At 34.9% G+C, this 24,256-nt stretch overlaps 1 protein-coding gene across 1 annotated transcript in view; it reads left to right on the top strand.

The window, feature by feature from the left end:
- The first annotated feature begins 4,985 nt into the window (after positions 1-4,985).
- The window catches only part of TMPRSS2 (transmembrane serine protease 2), a 90,147-nt gene continuing 70,876 nt past the window's right edge, over positions 4,986-24,256 (top strand). Inside the window, exons 1-3 of the mRNA XM_044670314.1 lie at positions 4,986-5,045; positions 18,515-18,734; positions 23,990-24,076. Coding sequence (XP_044526249.1) covers positions 5,031-5,045; positions 18,515-18,734; positions 23,990-24,076 — 322 coding nt within the window. The 5' untranslated portion in view covers positions 4,986-5,030. The remainder of the gene's footprint in view (positions 5,046-18,514; positions 18,735-23,989; positions 24,077-24,256) is intronic.

Below are 24,256 nucleotides of genomic sequence, written 5' to 3'. Positions count from 1 at the left end.
TCAGTTGCCTGATTTCTGAAACCAAATGGCCAGTAGAAATCTTTAATTCAACATGTCCAAAAATGAACTGATTATCTTTCCCTCAACTCTTCCTCCCTCTTACCTTCCCTATATTGAAGGCGTTGCTTCTTTCCAGTCTCTCAGACTCATGACCTATGTGTTATCCCTGACTTTTCAGTATCTCTCACCTCATCTCCTCCTGTATTCTATTTGTTGCCAGGGCCTATTGATTTCACTCATCTCCTTGATGTTCCCAGAAAAAAAAATCTTTGCATTGCTTAACTGGGCATTTTTCTCTGGTTATTCCTCATCCCTTGAAGAGCATCAATGCATGCCTACTGGCTTTCTTTAAATCTCAACTAAAATACCAGATTCCAAATGAAGCATTCCCAGCTCATCTTAATTCCATTGTCTTTCTTTTGTCTTTCATTTACCTTAATTTCACTTGATTGAACATATTTGCTTATGTTTTTCCCCATTAGATTGAGAACTCCTTAAGGGAAAAGATTTTCTTGCTAGTATTTATATCTCTAGTTCTTAGCACTGTGTAATATGAATCTGTTACCCAAAAAACTACAATCCCCAGCAAAACTACTATTCCCAGTACTGTACTCACTTCCTGTCATTACATGCTGATGTAGACAGGATATAAATTGGGTGGAGTTCCATGTCTAGCTCTCTTCCCTTTCTCTTGGGGGCTTTGGTGGAGCGGACATTTTGAGCAGGTAGAAAATCTTCGTCACTATTTTGTTAGATAATAAACTTTAAAAAAATATAATAGTTCAACTATTGTAGATTAATTTTAACTCTTACATTCCTGGTGACCAGAAGTGGGGTTCAGAAACCCTTAATTCTCTCTGGAGAAACCATGTTTCTCCTGCCAGGGCTTTTAGTGCGCCCTCCCCCTCTAACCCTCTCTCCCCCTTTGGAGTTGCTGCCTGTTGCTGGCAATTCTGCTTCCTACTGCTAACTCCCTGCGTGGTTCCAGCTGCCTGTTTTTGCTGCTCCTGCTGCTGCTCCTGCTCTTCCTACTCCGACTGCTGTTGCTGATTGCTGTCAACAAGCTGGAAGTCCTTGGAGCCACTCTCCAAATAAGCTGGGAAAGTATAAATCCTTCCCTTACATTGCCAACATCTGAGTGCTTGCTCGCTTTTTGCCTTGGAAGCCCAGGTGTGTTTCCCTTAGGCAATCCCTCTTAATTTCCTGTCCCTGTGGCAGAGGAAGCAAGCTGCTCCCTGACATTTTACCCCTAGGGGGAAGGGGAAGGAAGGTTACTCTTCTAAACAGGAAGTAGAATTGCAAGTATGGCTCACTCTATGAAAGAGCAGTGCATTACCTATCTCAAACAGTTCCCAGTTTTAGGGTGTTTTTTCTTCCTACCATTCCTGGGAGCACTGGCGCTTATGATTAGGTTGCCTGAGATTCAGAGGAGAGATTCATCTCCCTACACCCCCTTGCCATTCTGGCCTGCCTGATCTCTACAATACATCCAATATGGGATTCCTCCACACTATGTTCAGGGAGGAATTCTCCCTCACTATGGGAGCTCCAAGAGGTGTCACAAAAGGAACCTAAATGGATAACGATCCTGGGGAAGGGAAGGAACCTTATAGAGTATGGAGGTGAAATTTTTAACCCTTTTCAGACTCCATTGTTTTATGGAAGTCTCTGTATTGGAATTGGAAAAAAGGATTCTTGTATTCAGTGCCTGTATCCTGTCACATATATTGTATTTGCTGATTGCTTGTTTTAAGATTTTGTTTTGTTTGTTAAGTTCTGTTACACTGAATCATTTTAAGTTACTATGTTTTGGCTATTTGTTGTATGTTCTGTTATATTGTCTTTATTTGTGTCTCCCCATATAACTGGACTAAAGAAAATACTATTATAAAAATCTGGGAAAATTTAATGATCTAAAAAAATTAAATTGATTTTAAAGGAAGTGAAGTGCTTATTATATTCCCCACCTCCGCTTTTATAAAAATGTAGTGGACGAGATGTATAAATGTCTTATCCTGAAGGTGGAAAGTTTTTCTAAGGGCATGGTACCCCTAAACATTACCCATCTCTGCATTTATAAAAATATGAAGTGATTTTCACTATTGTAGTCCTCACCTCCAAAATTCAATGGATGGAACATATAAAAGACATGCCTTTAGAGCTGTTACAGTCTCTTGCCAAAGGAGGGAGCAAATTCAAGGGGTTTGATTACCTCATCATGGGTTTTCATCTTATATTAAAGGTGAGAAAATTAAGGAGTGTGGTACCCCTAAATGGTCCCCAAGAGGGAGCATTTAAGCTAAGATTAAAAACCTTGAGCTTCAATGGCTACCTGAGTTGATCCATGTGTTTGTCAACACCCTCCTCGGAGGTGATTGTATAATTGTCATAAAATTCTAGTTATATAAAAGTTTTTCTTGTTTGAGAGTAATTTTAGGATAAGAAACTTGCTACTTTCCAGAATCCAGGAAGTGAACTGCTTAGAGAAGGTGCCATGGAGATGCCTGCAGAAACCTCACACTGCACTTGGATTGTAGTGAAATTGAACTGTGGGGGATTGTAACACATTTGTTTTGTATGTATACTCTTATGCTGAAGGGGACTGCCCCTGATTGGCTTTCTGCCAATGCACCTAGCAATCATTGGTTTTGTTCTCTTTCCCTTTTATCCCCAAATTATTGTAATTTATAAGTTGTTTATGTTTAGAAGATCCATTGGGGAGACTAGTCTTCCAAATGATCTGAGGGGGTATTATGTAATTAGAATCTGTTACCCTAAAAACTATGATCCTCAGCAAAATTACTATTCCCAGAACTCTCCTCATGTCCTGTCGTTACGTGTTGAATAGAGACGTAGAGATATAAAATGGGTGCAGTTCTATGTCTGTCTCTCTTTCCTTCCTGTCAGTGGCTTTGGTGGAGTGGGTATTTTGAGCAGGTAGAAAAACTTAGTCGCTTCATTCTATTTTGTCAGATAATAAATGGTAAAAAAATATAATACTTCAAGTATTCAATTTTAATTTTGATCTTACAGCACAATAGCCAGCTCATATTAAATACTTAAGAAAAGTATATTGATTGACAATTATAAACATGCTTTAAAAGCTTTTGACAAAATATGATGAAATATGTTAAAAACACAACTGAGCAAAGGAATAAGTTGAAGCTTCTTCATTTTTGTGAAAAATGTTCATGTTAAGTCAATTTGAGTTTATTTGAAATGTAGAACTACTATAATTCTTTTCAACAAAATTAGGAATAAGTCAATGATGTCCATTTTCACTACTGCTATTTTTTTTTTCTGAGTATAACATCTTTTATTAATGAGAGCATGACAACTATTAATAAAGAATGGGTCAATTTTGTCTGTCTGGAAACATGCTAAATGACTCTCTTACACTATCTTCTACTGAGGCCTACCTAATCCACCCTGCCCCTGGCTGCCCTTCCTCCCTCCCTCTCCCCCATCTCTGGGTTGTGATCTTCTGAAGCTACCGCTATTATGGAGACCTCAGGTATGGACTCCATCACAATGATATAGGCTTCTGCTCATCTCTTAAGTTTTCTTAGGTTAGAAAAATGTCTTACTTTGACTTTTTATTATCTCTGCTCCTCCAAAATTTGATTTGAATGCTATTTTAAAATTGTTTGGAGAGGAATTGAGATAAAAAAATATTTTATTTTCCTCAATTACATGTAAAAACATTTTTTTAGTATTCATTTAAGAAAAATTTCAAATTCTGAATTCTATCTCTTCTGCCCATCCTCCTTTCTTCAGTCATTTCTCTTTCCTCTATACTCTCTGTGAGGGTAAGCAATCTGGCATAGATTTTACTTGTATAATCTGTAAAACAGTTTTCCATATTTGTAATTTTGTGGAAGAGATCTTAAATGGAATAAAAGAACAAAGAAAGTGAAATAAATTTGGTCTGCAGGCAGAATCCACCAGCTCTTTCTCTGAAGACAGATGGCATTTTTCATCATGAGTTGTTGGATTGTCTTGGATCACTGTATTTCTGGGAATTACTAGATCATTCATAGATGTTCTTCAAAAAATCTTGTTACTGTATATAATGTCTTTCTGGCTCTATTCACTTTGCATCAATTCATGTTAGTCTTTCCAGGTTTTTCTGAAATCATCTTGCTCATCATTTCTTATAGTACAATAATATTCCATTACAATCATATACCACAACTTTTTCAGGCACTGGCCAATTGATGGGCAGCCCCTCAATTTCCAATTCTTTGCTACCACAAAAAGAACTGCAATAAATATTTTTAAACAATTTGGTTTCCTCCCCTTCCCTCCCTCCCCTGCCATTTTTTTGTATCTCTTTGGAATACAAATCTAATAGTATTATTCCTGAACTAAAAGATATGAGCAATTTTACAACTCTTTAGGCATAGTTTAAAGGAGAGCTTTGGGAGAATTTAACTGAGTGGCTGGGGAATCTGCCAATTTGGTTCTGGAGAGTAGTTATTTATTTTTTAAAAAGATACTTGTACATATATCTTTTAAAAAGAATTTTACTTTTTTTTAGTAACACAGGTGGGTTGAATCCTCCAGAAATGGATAATCAAGATAGGTGAGATGGAAAGAGCAGTGCCCTTTGAATGAAGAGAGTTCTAGTCACAAACTATGCAACCACCTCATTAAGTGACTTTGAGCAAAATGTTTAACTTCTTTGGAACTTAATTTCCTCATGTGATAATTGATGGAATTGGACATTTTAGATCATTTCAGGCTCCAAAATTTGGTGGGAAGAGATGAAGTTTAAGTATTGAGGAGACAAGAGAATGAAAAGGAATGATATCAGTAGCAATTGGTGTATTTCTTCCCCCCTCACCCCACTCATATTTAGGTAAGTTAATGAAGGGGTTATAGTTACCTTTGAAGACTGTTAGAAATAATTAGAAAAATTTACAAGAATAACCATTAAAAATGTTACATTCTTTCATTTAATTCTTCTAGGTCCTTAGGAATTCTTCAAATACTTGAGATTGCCTGATGCTGTTCTTGTTAATACCAAAATGGCTTTAAATACAGTAAGTTGTTAATTATTACCTTTTTAGTTATTTGTTCTTTAACTGATTCTGTCAATTCCATTTGCAACATGGTCCAAGGTTTTGAAATTTATTACTTGAACAATTTGTTCTAGTAACAAAGTGTTACTTGAACAAGTGTGTTTGTATTTTCTTGCTTCCCCAGTGATTTTCCATGTTACAGGTCAGTCTAATGTGTGAATAGTGGAAGAAGAACCAGTTTCAGAGTGATTCATTTTCTCAGTCATGTGCACAAAAATGTGATGTCCATCATATACATTTTCTTGATGTTGCCATTTCCCATTTTGATTGGGGTATTGAGACTATTGGAGGAAGAATGGTGGAGAAAAGAAGGTAGATGAAGTCTGATAAAACTGGACCCTGAGAAAATGTGTGTGTGTGTGTGTGTGTGTGTGTGTGTGTGTTTGTCTGTCTCCCCCTTTTGAATGTGAGAAGAATGAAAAGTAAGAAGACACTATTCTATAGCCATATGTTCCTTCTTTATTGAACTAAGGGAAGGCACACTTTCCTTATTGAACCAGAAAATAATGTCCTTCATTTCTAAAACTCTCCTCTTCCCAGTCCATTCTAACTACATATTAAATGATTTTGACACCAAATTCCCAGTATATTCTGGTTCCTTACTTGGGAATAAGTCTTTATATTTGTTTTACTTCTTTAAGTCTAAAAATATATCTTACTGCTTAATTGGATACCTATATCTTTCTGTTATTTTTTCAATATATTTCAAATTTCAAATCATCCTAGTCTCTACAGACTTATATTTGTGTGGGATTGATTTTGGGGGGGGGTACCCTGTGCTCAGATGGCTTTAAATTAAGTAATTAATTCTTAGTTAATAAGTTTTTCTTTATTCTCTTTTACTTCTACAATGTCACCATTGAGATTTAAGGATCACATATAACTTTTACAGTTTTCCTGATATTTACGGTTATGTTCTTTGAACTATAGAGAGATATATTGGTGAGTTATTGCTAGTGCAGTAAATACTAGACTGCCAATATATACTTGTTCCTTTAACAGGAATGATTCTTTGGGATGCCCCAATATATGAGCATGACCTACCTTTTGGATCCCAAGTTAAAAAGATTCATGATTATAATAGCTAAAATTTATATGCAACTTTAAAATTTTCAAGACATTTTAACTATTTCATCTGACTTTTATTTATAACTGTGTAAAGTGGATAGTATTATTCCCTTTTGTATATAACATTCTTCATTCTATATGTATGTGGATGTTTATTGAAAGTTTATAAAAGTTCTATGAAAAATAATTTTACTAATGAAATGATCATATTTTGTCAATTTGGCTTTCAAAATGGGCATTATTTTAAAATAGGAATCATTGAGTTTTTTATGACAAATATGTTAGTTCATGACAACAATATATAACTGTATACTTGTTTAAAACACTTTTGCTCCTATTATGTATAAATTTTATGGCATTCTGTTTTTGTTCAGTTGTGTATATGTATATTTGGCTTTCCAGTTTTGATTGTGAGTTAAGAGGTTTGAAGGGATCTAGACTTTTTACATATTCCACCAGAAACATTAACATGAATAGTAAGAAATTGGAAAATGACTTTTAAAAAGAAAATAGAAACTAAATAGACAATGAGCAAAAAACAAAGCAAAGTGCTGCTATAGAGCATCTAAACCAGGTTAAGTACTAGTAGCAATGAAAATGAAAAAAAATTTTTCCTGAAAGACACCCAAATATTATATATTTAAAAATTTGCAAAAATTAGCCCTTGTTAAAAATGTATATGTAATATTTAAGACAATCAATGTATTCTCTGATGCTTGGTGCCTTCAATACAAAAGTACGAAAAGGTGAAAAAGCAGGGAAATATAAGAGAAAGAATGGTTCAGGAGAAAGAAATTAGATAGGTCCAAGATTCTGTATTATATAGAAACCCCACATTATCATAAATACCTGATTTTAAAAATGGTTAGGTACTGAACATCACAAAGAATAAAATTGACCATCTTTAAATAGACTGGAAAAAATTTATAAAAGTGGGAGTTATCTCTGAGTTTAAACAAAGGCACATCATTTCATCAGATTGAACATAACAATTTATAATAAGCAAGAAGAAAAAATAGTAATGAGAAAAAAGAAATGATGCACAATTAATATTTTAAAAAATTACTAAAAATATACGCTTGATAATGGAAAAATGGGAATTGGACAACAGAAAAAACATCAACAATGCCTATAATAATTTTCTGGAGAAGTTAAACTAATGTAAAATAATTTTTTTACATTGTATGTTGAAAATTGTGTAAATTTCAAACATTTGATTTAGTTGCCAAATGGAAAATGATGATTGGCAAAGGCAATAAGAAGTTAGAATTTAATTAAACTTGCTTTAAAGTCTAAAAAAAAGAATGAAGAGTTATGTTTTTTAAACCAGAGAGAAGAAATAGATATTAAACCAGTCCCCCCAAAAAATAGTTTAGCAAGTTTTCCACGAGTGTCATCTCTAGGTCATTCAAGGCGAAAACAGATAATAGGCTTAAAAAAAGAAGAAAAATGGAAAGCATCTTCAAAAATTGTTACAAGAAATTGTTATCATCAAGAATAGTGGAAGCTGCACATCTGAAACCTATATATTACAGTTCCTAAACTGTTTACTTCTTTAAGTAGAAATGTCACAAATGTCGTGTGTGTGTGTGTGTGTGTGTGTGTGTGTGATCTCTGCGGGAGTTGATACTATTGCAAAGCTTATGCAGGACTGAGTATTGGTAGGAAGAGAATTGACACAATGATTTAAAAGAACGGGAAGTTACTAAAGGAGTGGAAAAAATCTTGAACCTTATTGATACAAAAAAATGGTGACTAAGAAATCAATGATCTCTATGCCTCCTCTGCCATCTAAAAAAAACAAAAGATTATGAGGACCATCTATATACAAATTGTGAACATCTTTGATGAGGCTGTCAGTAACATCTTTTCACAGATATTCAATGGTCAAACATATTTATTTTATTTATAACTGAACAAAACATGTAGATAAAATAAAAGCCTATTACTATTACTATATTACTTTACTACTATTACTACATATAAGATTTATTTATTTTCTAAAGATTTTTAAAAATACCCTTACCTTCTATCTTAGAATCAGTACTGTCTATTGGTTCTAAGGCAGAAGAGTGGTAAGGGTGGGCAATGGGGGTCAAGTGACTTGCCCAGGGTCACACAGCTAAAGAAGTGTCTGAGGTCAGACTTGAAGCTAGGACCTCCCGTCTTTAGGTCTGGCTCTCAATCCACTGAGCTACCTAGCTGCTCCCAAGATTTATTTGTTAAAAAGCAGAATTTTGCTAATAAAGAACATTATAGGCTCTTTTACAAGGTTACTTCTGATCAGAGATTAAGATCATTCAAGACTCCTTGCAATGTGTAATAGCAGAACCTTGTTTAATGGCCCGTTACTCATAATAAATATCAGTTGTGGCATAAAATAGGGAAAGGTATGCTCACCAAAAATATCCAACTCTGATGTAGTAGATCCAGCTCAAGAGTCCAATTTAAGAGGGATTTTCAGTGAATAGTGAGCTCCTATATATTTGTCTCATGTCAGATTACATTCTGTTAATTACATGAAGTCCCAAGACATTGTAGACACTCCCTGAGGAGATGTAATTATGCAAAAAATTTGGCCTGTTAACCTACGTAGTAGGAAAAGACCAAATGAATGGGGAATGTTGTCCAGAAAGAAACATGCCTCAGAATGGGCATCATATAGAACTTTTCTAACTATGTAAATCTGTGACAGACAATTCACACATGCCCAAATAAGTTGTATTCATAATTTTAAATGTAGGAAAGTAAACTGGATTTTGGAAAATTGCAGAGCACTTTTAATGAACTTTTATGGGAAACCATAACAGCTAATACTCATCTCTTTTTTTTTTAATTTAATTTTTTATTTTTTAGAAAAATTATCCATGGTAACATGATTCATGTTCTTACTTTCCCCTTAACCTCCCCTCCCCCATAGCCGACACGCATTTCCACAGGTTTTAACATGTGTCATTGATCAAGACATTTCCATATAATACTCATCTCTTTTAATAGAGTTATTTTACCTGTGTTGCAGTTAAGTCCTGGAAGACATTGTTAAGGAATAAAATGAGAATCATGTAGAGGTCAAAGAAAAGGAACTTGGTTGATGTGAACAAGATGTAAAAAGATGAATTCCAAAGAAGAGGAACCATCCAAAAATTATGTTAGAAAGGAAAGAGGATCTAGCCACAGAGCGAGAGCTAGAGATTATAGAAGCCCAAAGTGCTCTACCGGTGTACCCTCATGATCACAGGAGGAAGTGAGGAAGGCCTCCAGTATGTTATACTCTCTGGTGAATTTGAGAGGATGTGGATCCCATGAGATTCATTTGAATAATGTAATCAAGGAGTCAATCTGGAGTAGTGGACAGAGGGCCAACATTATAGACAGGAAAACCATGGTTCAAGTCACACCATTCACACTGGAGATTGTAACCCTGGAAAGGTTATTTTATTTTTCAGTGCCCCCTGGCAGTTGTCTAAGATTAAGTTGCACATTTTCTATTAGATAAGTGGACAAAGCACATGAAAAGGCAGTTTTCTAAACTATTAGTACCTATGTTAAATGCTTCAAATTATTAATAATTAGAGAAATGTAATTTCAAAAAACTCTGTGTTTATATTTCACTCCCAGAAAATTGGTAAAGATGACAAAAAACATGATCACTATTGGAGTGGCTACAGAAAATAGACATGCTAATGTATTTTTAGATAAAAGTATAGTGGCCTAGGTATCAGGTAGGTGTGAGTTAAGCTCCCCAATTCCCACAACTGTCAATAATTGATAAAAATTTATTAAACACCTAGCCATGTGAATACCAATGTGATAATTGCTGGGATTGTTTAGGTACAGACATGGGGCAGGTGGAATTAACATTGCTTCTAGGTGAATTGATTTAGGACCCAGACATGAACTCTTTGGGCAAGAGGAATATAACAGGGGTCAGCTGGGTGGCTTAGTGGATTGAGAGTCAGGTCTAGAGACGGGAGGTTCTAGGTTCAAATCTGGCCTCAGACACTTCCCAGCTGTGTGACCCTGGGCAAGTCACTTGACCCCCATTGCCCACCCTTACCACTCTTCCACCTATAAGCCAATACCCAGAAGTTAAGGGTTTAAAAAAAAAAAGAGGAATATAACAGTAATTTTTGAGACATTTGTAGAGAACTCCAGAAATGTCAGGAAACCTCTTTGTTGACTCAGGGTTAAACCTTCTTTCTGTTGTTTTATTTTCTGGTCTGTTTCTAAACCATCTGGAGAATTATTTCTACCTGATGTTAATGAAATAAGATTTTAATCAAAGTACCATTTCTTTCAAACCTCTTGTTCTGAGTGTTCCATTTTACCAGATGGTGGAAAGAAATCAGAAACTATATCTCTAAAGAGTCAAAGGATGACTTTGACCCAGCAGTACTACTATACCACAAGGAGATCAAAAAAAGAAGAAAAAAAAGGACTCATTTGTAAAATGAGTTGATGATAATTCTTTTTGCAGTAGGAAAGACCTGGAAACTAAGCAATTCTCCTTAATTAGAAAGTCACATTATTGTTATTATATAATCAATATGGTATATGAATGTAATGGAATATTATTGCACTTAAAGAAATAATAAAATGGTTTCAGAAAAATCTCAGAAGACTTTTTTGAATGGATGCAGAATAAAGTGAACAAGCCGAAACAGAGTAGATGTCATGACTGACATTATTTTAAAAAACCATTTTGAAAAAGTTTAATTCTTTCTAATGTAATAGCCAACTATAATGCTAGAGTACTGATTATGATGGAAAAAAGATGCCAATAAGACATACATTTTTGAACATGGTCAATAAAGGAATTTATTTTGTTTGGCTATGCATATTTTTACAAGATTTTCCCCTATACTCCCTTCCTTCCCCCAACTATTTAGATGGGTGGGGTCATATGGGATAGAAATAAGGTAGCAGAAAAATAGAAGTGGGTCATTGAAGCATCTCCTTTTTTTTTAATGTCCAGAAAATAAGAATAGGAAGCCCAGAAAAAAAAATCTTCACAATTAGAGCATCTTTGAAAATTATATTTTGAAATTGTTATTTATTTTTAAAGTATTGAGATGTATATGTATATAACAAAGACCTGCAGTTTCGTGTACTGTTGTCTTTTTCCATTAAACTATGTATATGGAAATGCTCATTTTATTTTATTTTGTGCTTCTTAAGTTCATAATTTTAAAAAATTGAATTATAAACAATTTGGTGATCTGCATGATGGACACATACACACCAGGAGTTCCCTATATCAATAATATCACAAATGCAGGTTCTTCTCCCTGCCTCCCCACAACTGAAAAAGAATAGAAAATTTAAAGACTAAATGAAAAAATAACATAGGAAATAAATTTTCTATCGGGAGCTTCAATTAGAATTAAAGAATTAAAACCTTTATGCCCCAAATCAAGTGGAAATAATGAGGGAAATTACTAATATGGTATTTATTTATGCTTTTATTTTGGGGTTTTGGTTTTATGAGTATTCTCTTATAACATTGGTCAATATAGAAATAATGTTTTGTATGATATATATATATACACACATATCATTTATCTACATACATATATGAAATCCAGATCAAATTACTTGCCATATCTGAGAAAAGGGAGGAAGACAATTTGGATCATATGATTTTGGATGACGTATATTAAAATTGTTATTACATGTAATTGGTAAAATAAAATATTTTTGAATATAAAAAGAAATACAGAATCAGAAAAAAAAATCACTGAAATATTAAAAGAATTTGAAAACCCACAGAATCATGTGAGAGTCTTGGAAGATAGATCCTAATGCATCAATCAGGATTACTTTTTCAAGATTTCTAATATTCTAGAAAATTAAGGATAAAAAGTAAATGGGGGGCAGCTGAGTAGCTCAGTGGAGTGAGAGTCAGGCCTAGAGACAGGAGGTCCTGGGTTCAAACCCGGCCTTAGCCACTTCCCAGCTGTGTGACCCTGGGCAAGTCACTTGACCCCCATTGCCCACCCTTACCAATCTTCCACCTATGAGACAATACACCGAAGTACAAGGGTTTAAAAAAAAAAAAAAAAGTAAATGACCTGGGGGGGGGGGGGAGTATACTTTGTAGAGTTTAAATGAGCAACAGAAAACAAATACATTTATTCTCTGTTTCCTTGTCATATTGTAATTTTAATTGTGTTATCATTAGCAGTCGTTAGAAAGTGTACACCAACTGCTTGACAGAAATTATTAGGCAATTAATCAGGGCTGTTGAAGATTTATCAAGGGAAACAAAGGGATGGATCATGAATACACATTTTTCTACCCAGAAAGCTTCAGTTTTTTCTAAAGAATAAAAGGTACATGTTACCTATACAAAATAGTTAGAATTGCTTCATTTCCCTTATCTGACTAAATGGAACCTTTGATTACTGCAATGGTAAAGGACACTCCCTTGTGTCTTTTCTCACCCCAATCCATTCTCAATTCAGTCTCTAAAAGTGATTTTACTAAAACATATCTATCTGATCTCCTGACTCCCTCCCCTTAATCCACTTAATAAATTCCATTATTTCCTATTACCTCCTGGAGCAAATACAAAATGCTTGGTTTGGCATTTATATCCCATCTCCATCTTATTTTAACAGGGTTCTTGTATTTTATTCCCCAACTCCCAATATTTGATTCAGTGACAATAGTTTCCTGTGCGTTCCACAAATAATATACTCCATTTTTTCAGCTCCAGGAATCTTTTCTGGTTGTCCTCAATGTCTAGTCTCCCAATTACTGACTTCTCTGGCTTCCTTTATTTAAGTCCCAACTAAAATCCCACCTTATACAGGAAGGCTTCCCTAACTGTCCTTAATTCTCTTTTAATTATTTCTTATTTATTCTCTTTATCACTTTCTTTATATATTTGTTTGTACGTTGTCTCCCCCATTAAATTATAAGCTCTGTGAGGGCAGGTATCTTTTCCCATTTTTTATATCCCCATTGCTTAGCACAATATCTGACATATAGTAGCCAATTAATAGAAATTTATTGAATTGAAACTAAAGCTGCAAGTAGTTAGAATGTGCAAGTAATACTCCTTAAAAAAATAGAAAAGGAAAAAGTCAAAGTAGAGCTCAACCAAGAAAGTTTTTATTAAATACTTATGCTTGTTGATTGCCTACTATTATAAGATAAATTAATAAGATGTTTAAGGTTATTTGGGAGGCTTAGCAAGCAGGGCTAGAGAATTCTAAATGGAATGGGGAAGAAGGAAGTTGTACTTCTCTCTCTGAGATGGACTCCATGGTGTCTGGGGACAAGTTGTAACTGACCCCCTGGGAGACCTCAGAGGAAGTGGAGTTTGTTTCCTGATATCCTGATATCCAGAAGGAGGAAAATCATTTGCCTGTGGGAGGTTAGGTTGAGACTATAAAACCTAACGTGAGTTGCTGGTCAGCTCAGATTGGTTTAGCTCCCTGACTTACCCAACTGAAGGCGTACTGGCTGAAGACCTGGGAAAGCTGTACCATCGCTAGATTTTGACAGGACTCAGCAGTGAGGATCCCACTTTCATTCCTGATCTCCTTTGTGCCCTTCCCTGCTATAGTCTCTAGCTTAGTGTAGATAAGCCCATTCCCTGACCCTGAGGCTTACCCATACACTGGTAGAATAGAGCCCTCTTTTCCCTTCTTTCAGACTACAGTTCATTGGATTAAACACCTGTTTATAAAACCTCTTGTCAGTCTACTCAGACTCCCTGGCTAGGCAGATCAGTGTGACAGTTAAGGCCCAACAGTCACTCCTGTCAACTGCCAATCCCCAAACTGCCAAACCTAGTTTCCTTAACTTGTTTGGTCCCAAACTATTGTCCATTCCTATCTCCTACTCGCCCTTCTGAACCCAGATAAAAATATAAATTAACCCCAGTTTTTATTTAAGACTACCTGCTTACCATTGTTGTAAGTTCTGGAGTGCCACAAAAACAAAAGGCAAAAGGCAGTCTTTCTGCATAGGAGCTTAAATTTTGGTGGGGAAGACATTATGCACATAAGTAAATATAAGATAAATACAGAGCAAGATGGAAGGTACCTTTAGAGCAGAAGACACTAGTACCTCAGAGAACCAAGAAAGAGTTCCTTTAGAAAATACTTTGAGTTGAGTTTTGAAGGAAACTGGTGATTCTCAGAAGTAAAACTAAAGAGGGATAGCATTTCAGGCAAAAGGGATAGCTGGGAAAAGGTACAGAGCAGAGAGAAAGCAAGTAGGTCAGGGTGTAGGAAATATGGAAAAGAGTAATATGTAAGAAAAATGAAAATTAGCGGGGTTGTAAAGAGTTTAGAATAGTGAGACTTGAGGTTGGAAAAAGACTGAGAAGACTATTGTAATCTAGACAAAATGAGATGAAAACCTGAACTATGAGAAGAAGGGGCTTATGTGAGGGACGAAAAGATGTGACAATTGATTATATATGATGTAACCAAGAGTAAGTAGTTGACGATGCCGCCTAGGTTGCAACCTAGATGACTGAGTGGATTGTGATGCACTTAATGGTCATAGGAACTTTGGAAAGTATGTGGGTTTGGGGAAAATGATAATGTTTTGGACATGTTGAGTTTGAGATGCTTACAGAAATTCTTTCAAAAGATGTGTTAGGTGCCTGGTTATATGAGACAGAAATTGGAAGAGTGAGTAAATAGGACTGGATATATAGATCTGAATCATTCTATTTAGATAATTGAATCTTTGTGAGCTATAATAAGATCACAAATGAGAAAGCTTAGAGAGGAAAGCAAAGAAGGCCTTGGAGAGAACATTGGGAGATACCTCATTAGTGGGTATGATGTGTTATATAGCAAAAGGAAAGTAGGGGGAGATTGAGAGAGGACACTGTTTTGAAAATCCAGAGAGAAGGTAATCCATAGTGTGAAATTCCACTTGGAAAGAGCTCCAGAAGAATGAGAATGGAGAAAAGGCCATTAGATTTAGCAATTAAGAAATGATTTATAACTTTGGAGAGAGAGCAGTTATAGTTGAATGACTTATTCAGAATCCAGATTATAGTGTTTGAGTGAGAGGAGAGTAAATGGAAGCATTGATTGGGAATTTGGCTGAGAAGGGGAAAATTGATATAGGATAGGATACTGTCCTTGGCATGGAAAAAGGCCACTTCTGAATGAGAGACTGGAATGAAGTAAGAGATAGTTGGGGGTAGGAGGCAGTGCATTACATCAGGGAGAGAAGTAGCTGGTGGCTCAGTGGATAGTGTACTGGGCTTGGAATCAGGAAGACCTGAGTTCAAATTTAGCCTCAGACATTTCCTAGCTATGTGATCCTGGGTAAGTCACTTAACCTGTGCCTGGCAAAATAATATTCTGTAGAAGGAACTACCTAATCACTCCAGTGAGTCTGACACAAATAAAGAACTGAGCAAAAAAAAAAAAGCATCAGAGGTTTGTGAGATGAGGAGAAAAGGGAACTGGTGAATGGATTGGATTTCCTTTTTCACTGAAATATGTGAATAACTTGTCTTCTGAGAGGCCTGATTATATAAGAGATATGATTCAGACCCTGTGGTGTGATACAGAGAAGATATTAGGGAGGAGTATGTTTTGTTTTTTTTTTTTACCTTGTGTTTTCATGACTATATTCTCTCATTGTTTTAAATTTACTTGCCTTTCTATTCATTCTTTGCTTTGTTTTTAACAGTCATCAATTGCCTACACTATTAGCTTCAGTTTCCTTAACGTTTCTGCCCTGGGGCCTTTTATTCATATTTGGTGATTTCATTTCCCATGTGCTTACTACCTTTATGAAGACGGCTCCCAAAAGCTCTGTAGCCAATCATGATTTTTCCTCTGGATTAATCCTTAATTTTCTGTTATATATCACCACCTGTTATATATCATCACCTCAAACAGCCAAAGTCCAAGACTGATCTTCCCTCCTTCAAACTGACCTATTTTCCCCAAACTCTCAAGTTCATCTTTCTTCCCTTTCTTTTGCTCCTGGTATCTAATTTGTTGCTCAATTCATTTGATTTTATTTTTACATTTTACTCCTTTCCATTTCTCTCTTCCTGTAGCTACAATTCTAGTTTCACCACTCACCCCTCTTTCCTGGAAGATTTCAGTTTTGTTTTTAGGTGTTGGGGACACCAAAACAAAAGGCAAACAGTCTTAGGAAGCAGTTTACCTTCACCTGCAGCAGGGGGCGGCAATGTATGGCTCTCCAGCCATATCTGGCTCTTTTGAGGGCCAGTTATGGCTCTTTCTGCAGGAGCCATAAAGTCAATTTTTTTTCATGTGCTGTTACATCTCTTCAGTTTCCAGTTCTTTGCCACCACAAAAAAAGCTGCTATAAATATTTTTGTACAAGTAGGTCCTTTTCTCTTATATTTGACCTCCTTGGGACACAGACCTAGTAGTGGTAGTGCTGAGTCAAAGAATATACACTGAGCACTGTATGGCTCTCACAAAATTACATTTTAAAAAATGTGGCGTTTATGGCTCTCAAGGCCAAAAAGGTTGCCGACCCTTGACCTGTAGTATACAACATGTATGCTGACTGGCAAATAAGGTAGTATGAGGAAGAAGAGAGCTCTATCATTGAGGAGGAGCATTTCTTGTCATAACTGTCTAATAGCTTCTTTTTTTCCCTTTTCTAATTCATCCTTCACACAAAGACCAAAATAATGTTTTTTAAGTACTGGTTATACCTCACCTCTGTTTAAAAATTTCCAGTTGCTCCCTATTATCTCTAGAATTAAATGCTCTTCAATCTAACAGATTGTCTTTGCAATCTTACTAAAAGATAGCTTCTAGTTCTTTTCCCCTGTCATTATACATACACTAGTTACAGTCAAACTGGGCTACTAGTTTAACAATTCATTTCCTAGCTCATTATCTTTATAAAGATATCAGTACAATCCTACATTATCTCTGCCTCTCATAATCCTTATCTTCTTTTAAGAATTTGCTAAGATTCCATCTCCTGGTCTGTTTTCTGATTCCCTCCGCTGAATGTTCTTTCTGTTTTCCTAGAGTACTTTATCTGAGTATCCTTTGACCCCATAACTTTGTAAAAATTTTGAAGGCAGTAACTGTCATTTTAATCCTTATTCACTAGCACTAAACACTTTTTCTTTGTTTTCTTTTTTATGGTTGATATTACCAATGAAAGAAAATCCTAGTAAGGAATTGCCTTTACTAATTTATATTGGGATGTGCTCTATAACTCAGTCTTTTAAAAAATTATTTATTTTTCCATTATGCTATGAATAAGACTTATACTAGAGAAAAATTCACAGAGGAAATAAAGTGAAAAATGGTATGCTTCAATCCACATTCAGACTTTGTCAGCTCCTTTCTATAGTGGTAGATAGTCATGAGTCTCAGAGTAGTCCTGGATTTTGCCTTGTTCATAATAGGTCATTCACAGTTGGCTATAGTGCACTATTGTTGGCGTGTATGACATTCTCCTGGTTCTGGTCATTTCACTTTGCATCACATCATAGAAGACTACAGGGCTTTTTTTGGTGATCATCTTGTTTGCCATTCTTATGGCACAACAGTATTCCATTACAATCACAACTTGTTTGTCTGTTCCCCAACTGATGAACATCTCTTCAGTTTCCAGTTCTTTGTCAACACAAAAAAAGCTGCTATAAATATTTTTGTACAAGTAGGTCCTTTTCTCTTATATTTGACCTCCTTGGGACACAGACCTAGTAGTGGTAGTGCTGAGTCAAAGAATATACACAGTTTTGTGACCCTTTGGACATGGTTCCAGTTTGCATGTTCCAATTTTTCCACATCTCCAATGTCTATTGCTTTCTTTTTTGTCATGTCAGTTGGTCTGGTAGATATGAGGTGGCACCTCAAAGTTGTTTTAATTTGTATTTTATAATTAATAGTGATTTGGAGCATTTTTTCATAAAATAGTTTAAAAACTCATGGTCTTCTAAGAATTTCTTGGGTCATAAAAAATTATTTACCCAGAGTCAAACCATCAGTGTAAATTGAAGGTGGACCTATGTCTTCCTGATTTCAAATCCAGCCCTGTAACTGCCATGCCAAGCTATCTTTCTCACGTTGTACTTAGTAGGTACTTATCAAATGTTAGAATGAATTTTTTTTCTTAGGTATAGAAGATAAGGTTGCTAAATGCCTTCCTGGAAATTTGATGAAATGAAATAATCATAAATTCATTTTTCTTATTTCTTCTTAAAGTATATTACATTGATTTAATATTGCTATTAATATTTAAGATTTTGGTCAGATCACTTTTATTGTATAGATGGATATTGCTTTTTTACTTGTCAAAATTGGATGTCATTTTTAAAAATTGTTTAGGACAACTAAGAAATTTACATTTTTTCTTCCTTCTCAATTATTTAGGGGCCACCAGTATTTGGACCATATTATGAAAACCATGGTTACCAACTGGAAAATTATCCTCCAGGACACCTTGTGAATAGTAATGCTTATGTACCTTACCCAGCTTCATATTGTCCTTCAGCAGTGCCACAGTACATCCCAAGAGTTCTTACTCATACTTCAACACCAGCAGCAGTCCATTTACAACCTAAATCTTCATCTGGGATAGTGTTTACTTCAAGTATGATCTGTTTTTTTACTTTTTTTTTTTTCCCTAAATAAATGTGCCATTTAAGAAGCTTGTTTATTGTCCTGTCCTGTCCTGTCCATTCAACCTTCTCTTTCTCTTCCCCAACATGAATCCTACTACCACCTCACATTGTTTTCCTTGCTTGAGACCTTTGCTCATGCTATTTCTGCTAAGTATTCAAATCCTACTCTCACCCTACAAGAGCCAGATTTAATCTAACCTTTTTCATAGGCCTTCTTGAAGTGATCAAGCTCATAGTGTTCTCTCTCAAACCTAAATTTCATAGCCTTTATTTTTGAACACTTATCACATGTTGTTTCACTCTTACTTTACTTTCTCAGATGTGTATGTCTTATCCCTTGTAGCATTATAAACTTCTAGAAAGCAAGGGCTATATCTTACTTTTCCTTAGTATCTTCTTTTTTTTTTTTTTTCGAGTCCAGTGCTTAAGTATTTATCAGTTCTATTAATATGGGACTAATGATTTGGATTTCTATGTGAGATTAGCTGATATTGAAATATTCCACTGATATCTTTCTATGTTTCAACTATTTCTTTGGAGTCAGCATAACAAATTTTCTTTGTGGTAGGTCATGGGATGGACCTTTAAGAAAATATGATTTCTGGGGTTGGACTGTAACTTTCATTCTTTTTTATACTTCAAACTTATTTGTTTTTTCTTCTATCTTCAACCTACAGAATTCTCTTTGAACTAAACATTTCCTTCTTTCTGCCTTCCTACTCATTCATTCTTCACATATCTATTCTACTACCTTTTACTCTAATAGTTGTCTTTGAATTTTCTCTTTTGGAATGGTAGGGTTATTCATTCTACCTTCCTGCAGGCACCCAAACTATGTTATGGTTACACTTATGTTTATACTAGGAAGTTGCCTGTATTGATTAGGCTCATTTGGCAAAAATATGGGAATAACAGGACTATTAGTTTGTTCTCTACCTAGACCAGTTAGCTTTTTCATTTATTGGATTGCTGTATGTTAGAGTAGAATGGGATCTAAATACCTCTTTTAAATCAACTTATTTTACATATGAAGAAACAGAGATCCAATAAGGTGAATGGATCTGTCCTAGATCATATTATTACTAAGTTGCAGACTTAGGATTTATATCTATGTCATCTGACTTGTCCAGCTCTCTTTCTACTAGACATCACTGCCTATAATACCCTAATTCTGGGCAGTCTACTTAGGAATATAAACCAAGTATATACTGTGTAGAGCACAAAACATTAGCAATAATGGAACACCAATTCAGAATCACAGAGTAAAAGGGGACCTCTGGTTGTCTAGTCTAATTGAGATCTAAAAACAATTCCCTCTGTCATTAGGAAGTTCATTAAACTGGTAGATCAAGCCTAAATTTGTCTTTTTTCAAAACTGCCATCCATTGCTCCTAATTTTGCTCTCTTAAGACAAAACAGAACAAATAGAATTTCTCTTTTACTTGACAGCCCTTCAACTACTTAATATAGTTATCATTTCTCCCTTGAATTTTCTCTCTTTCAAACTGAATAGCATTAGTTCTTTCAAAATATCTAATTATGACATCAATTCAAGACCCTTCACCATCCTGATTACGTTCCTTGGAATGTGCTTCAGTTTATCAGTGTCCTTCTTAAAATGCAGAGGCTAGAATCAAAATCAAAATCGAAATCTCCAGCTACAGTTTGACCAGGGCAGAGGCAACAGAAGACAACTTTTACCTCTTTATTTTATTTTATTTTTTTTTTAAACCCTTAACTTCTGTGTATTGACTTATAGGTGGAAGAGTGGTAAGGGTAGGCAATGGGGGTCAAGTGATTTGCCCAGGGTCACACAGCTGGGAAGTGTCTGAGGCTGGATTTGAACCTAGGACCTCCCATCTCTAGGCCTGGCTCTCAATCCACTGAGCTACCCAGCTGCCCCTCTACCTCTATATTTTTGAAAGCGCTGCCTTTCCCAAAATAGCCTAGGATTGCATTAACTTTTAGTGTTGATTTAAGAGTGCTGACACAAATTAAGCTTTCAGTCCACTAAAATCACTAGCATTTTTTTCCCCTGAAAAATCTAGCTCATCTCCCCTATCTTGTATTTTGAAGTTGATTTTTGAAGTTGACTTCATATTTATTTCTATTAAATTGTATCATATTTGATTCAGCACAGCATTCTAGTCTTTTATTATTTGGTTGTCCTATTATTACAAATTTGGTAAGCATATCATCTATGCCTTTAGCCAAATGATTTATAAAAATAGTAATAGCACAAAGCAAAGATCCTTGGAGAAAATCCACATGAGTCACCCTTCCAAAGGATATCTAAATCTTTTTTGGTTCTGGAAATTCAACTAGTTCTACTAGTTCAACTAGTTTTTTATTTTTAATTTAAAAAATGTTTTAATTAATAAAATGGAGACAAGAAAGAAAGAAGTATTCATTTAAATAACTATTGCAGAAAAGGAGATCTGGGCCAGCTGATGAGACTCACATCTTCCAGTAAGGATTCCATAATGATATGAAAGAAATAAGTTACTTTGTTCAATACTATTTGGTATAATTGCAGATGTGAATTAAACCATACCTCCTTTTATTTTCTACAAATAAAGCACACTTTTGTCAAGTGCTGAGAATCATAATAACAGTTATTAAAGTATATGCCCTTCTGTTAATAGTTAGCATTATCATCTCTACGTGAGGACAGAAAGCACAATTATTTGGAACTGTTTAGGTATATGTTCTGGAAAGTCCCCCTTTTAAATATTTGCCAGAAATGTTACCAGAGGATTAATTTTGTTTAAAGAACTTTTACTAGGAGGGAGTGAGAGGTGAGTTAGAAAAGTACTTATAGGGCAGCTGGGTAGCTCAGTGGCTTGAGAGCCAGGCCTAGAGACGGAAGGTCCTAGGTTTAAGTGTGGCCTCAGATACTTCCCAGCTGTGTGACCCTGGGCAAGTCATTTGACCCCCATTGCCTACCCTTACTACTCTTCTGCCTTGGAGCCAATACACAGTATTGATGAAAGGTAAGGGTTTAAAAAAAAAAAAGAAAAAGAAAAGGACTTATATCCACTTCCCTTATGTTCCACTCACAGCTTAACCAATTCTTCTTTTGTATTTTTCTGAGAATCAGAGTTAAAAAGGTTTTTCTCATTCTTCCAAGTAAATGAAGGTACAAAGAAGTATAGGGCTGGGCTATAGTTATAGTTCATCTATTTTCTGCCACTAATTATAGCCAACATAGGTAATTCTTTAAGCCTTATAAAGTGCTTTATATTATCTGGTTTGATTCTCAAAAATTTTTTGAGGTAGATTCTCTAGAAGCTAATTATTTCTATTTTACAGATGAGAAATCTGAGGCTTAAAAAAAATTAATCGGCTTGCCCATGGCTACCTATCTTGTTAGCATACTTATAAGAGGTGGAATTTGAGCCTCATTTTCTCTTGACCTTATATCTAGAACTCTTTTTGCAATACTAGTGCTTGGATAAGTGTTACCTTGAATAAGTCATTTCACTTATCCTTAGTTTCCTCATTAAGAAATTAGAAGCATGGACATATTTAGCTCTAATATTATATTACTTCTGGTGCTATCTTAATATGTATTTTTACTTTCCTCTCTGTGTTGTTTGAAAACATATCCTTTCTTTAGTTCCAAATAAAAGCCAGAGCTGCTTTTGAAGTATGTTTTAAATCTGTTTTATTATTAGAACAAAGATAATACTCTTATATTATCTGACTTACAGGATTGTTGTAAACTCAAGACACTCTAAGAATGAATAATTTTTATTATAGTGCTATAGAGAGTAAGATATTTATTAGTTTTCCAATACAAACAAACATAATAGCTCTCATTTCTATTGTTTTAGCTTCTTCATAACAATCCATTGAGATAATATTGCAAGTATTATTATCCTTGTTTTTCAAATGAGGAAAACGTTCACAAAAGTTAAATGACTTGAGGCAGCTAGGTGGCTCACTGAAGCCACCAGGCCAGAAGATGGAAAGTCCTGGTTTGAAATTTGACCTCAGACAACTTCCCTAACTGTGTAACCCTGAGTAAGGCACTTAACCTCAATTGTGTAGCCCTTCTACCTTATAACCTATACTTAGCATTGATTCTAAGATAGAAAGTAAGGTTTTTTTTTTTTTTTTAAAGAATTAAATGACTTGCCTCAGATGACATAAAAAATAAGAATTGGATCTCAGAATACAACCCAAATCTTTAGAATCTGAAATCAGCCCTTTTAAAAATAGTTATAGCTTTTTAAGTCATGCACTAAGATCTATAAATGAAATTATAGAAGCATGGAATATTAGAACCAGAACAGAGATTATCTAGTACAACTCCTTTATTATTTTATTTTATTTCATTTTTAAACTCTTACCTTCCATCTTTGAATCAATACTGGGTATTGGTTCTAAGGCAGAAGAGTGGCAAGGGCTAGGCAATGGTGGTTAAATGACTTGGCCAGGGTCACACAGCTCAACTTCTTTATTTTTGATGAAGATAAAACTGATATCCAGAGAGATGACATGATTTGCCTGATATAAAATGGTATTATAAGGTTTGATATCACTTGAATCCCCAAACAGTTTATATATATACGTGTGTGTGTGTATGGGCGCGTGTGCACACATACACATATATGCTACTTATTGTTATAATCTTTAAAACCTAGGACAAAATTACTGGTTCACTCTTTTTATCTTTGAATGGTCACATACCTAGTATTCAAGTTTCCTACAAATACTTATTTTTCTATTAATGCTTTGTTAATAATAGTTTTTCCACTCTAGTATAGTAAGATATTTTAAGAGTATTTGTAATATATTTCATTTTACTTTTTAGGGGGTCTCTTTAATGGAATATACCTGGTTATTTACTTCTAAGAGTTTAGTTATGGTAAACTTGAGGAAGGCTTCTAGCTTAGGTATATGGATAACGTCCATAGCATGAGAAGTTGGATGGGTTAGAATTGTAATCATGTAGATTATACTCATAATGATAAGATCATGAATTTGGTGAAATAGTTCAAGTAAATTGTCTTTTGTTGCTCTTCTTACAAATGCATAGGTAGATGAGAAGGTACATATACAGGTAATATTGTTTTAATTCTTAAGACACATTTGAATAAAAACTGGAAATTAAGTTTTTAAAGCTCAGTATATTTTTAATAAGTTTCATCATGTGGGGAGATGAGTTTTATGAGAGTCTGGCTTTGTTTCATGCTTTCCTTTGCCCCCCTTATTCTAGGAACTAAGAAAGCAGTATGTGTCGCCATTAGCATTGGAGTAATACTAGTTGGTGCTGTTATTGCAACTGTTTTTCTCTGGAAGTTTGGTAAGTGCATTTTCACTAATTTTTATAATGAAAACTGGTTTTCTAAGTATTATGTGTGTTTCAATCTCATTGCTAGAGTTTTGTAGATATTTCGACTATGTGAACATTTATTAGGGAATGGATGAACAGTTGTGGTAAATGAAAGTATTAGAATATTACAGTATCTTAGGGAATAATAAA

Source organism: Gracilinanus agilis, chromosome 3, assembly GCF_016433145.1.
Source record: "Gracilinanus agilis isolate LMUSP501 chromosome 3, AgileGrace, whole genome shotgun sequence".
NCBI classification, from domain to species: domain Eukaryota; kingdom Metazoa; phylum Chordata; class Mammalia; order Didelphimorphia; family Didelphidae; genus Gracilinanus; species Gracilinanus agilis.
The sequence above is the reverse complement of the archived record's forward strand: the minus strand, read 5'-3'. Positions and strand labels throughout refer to the sequence as shown.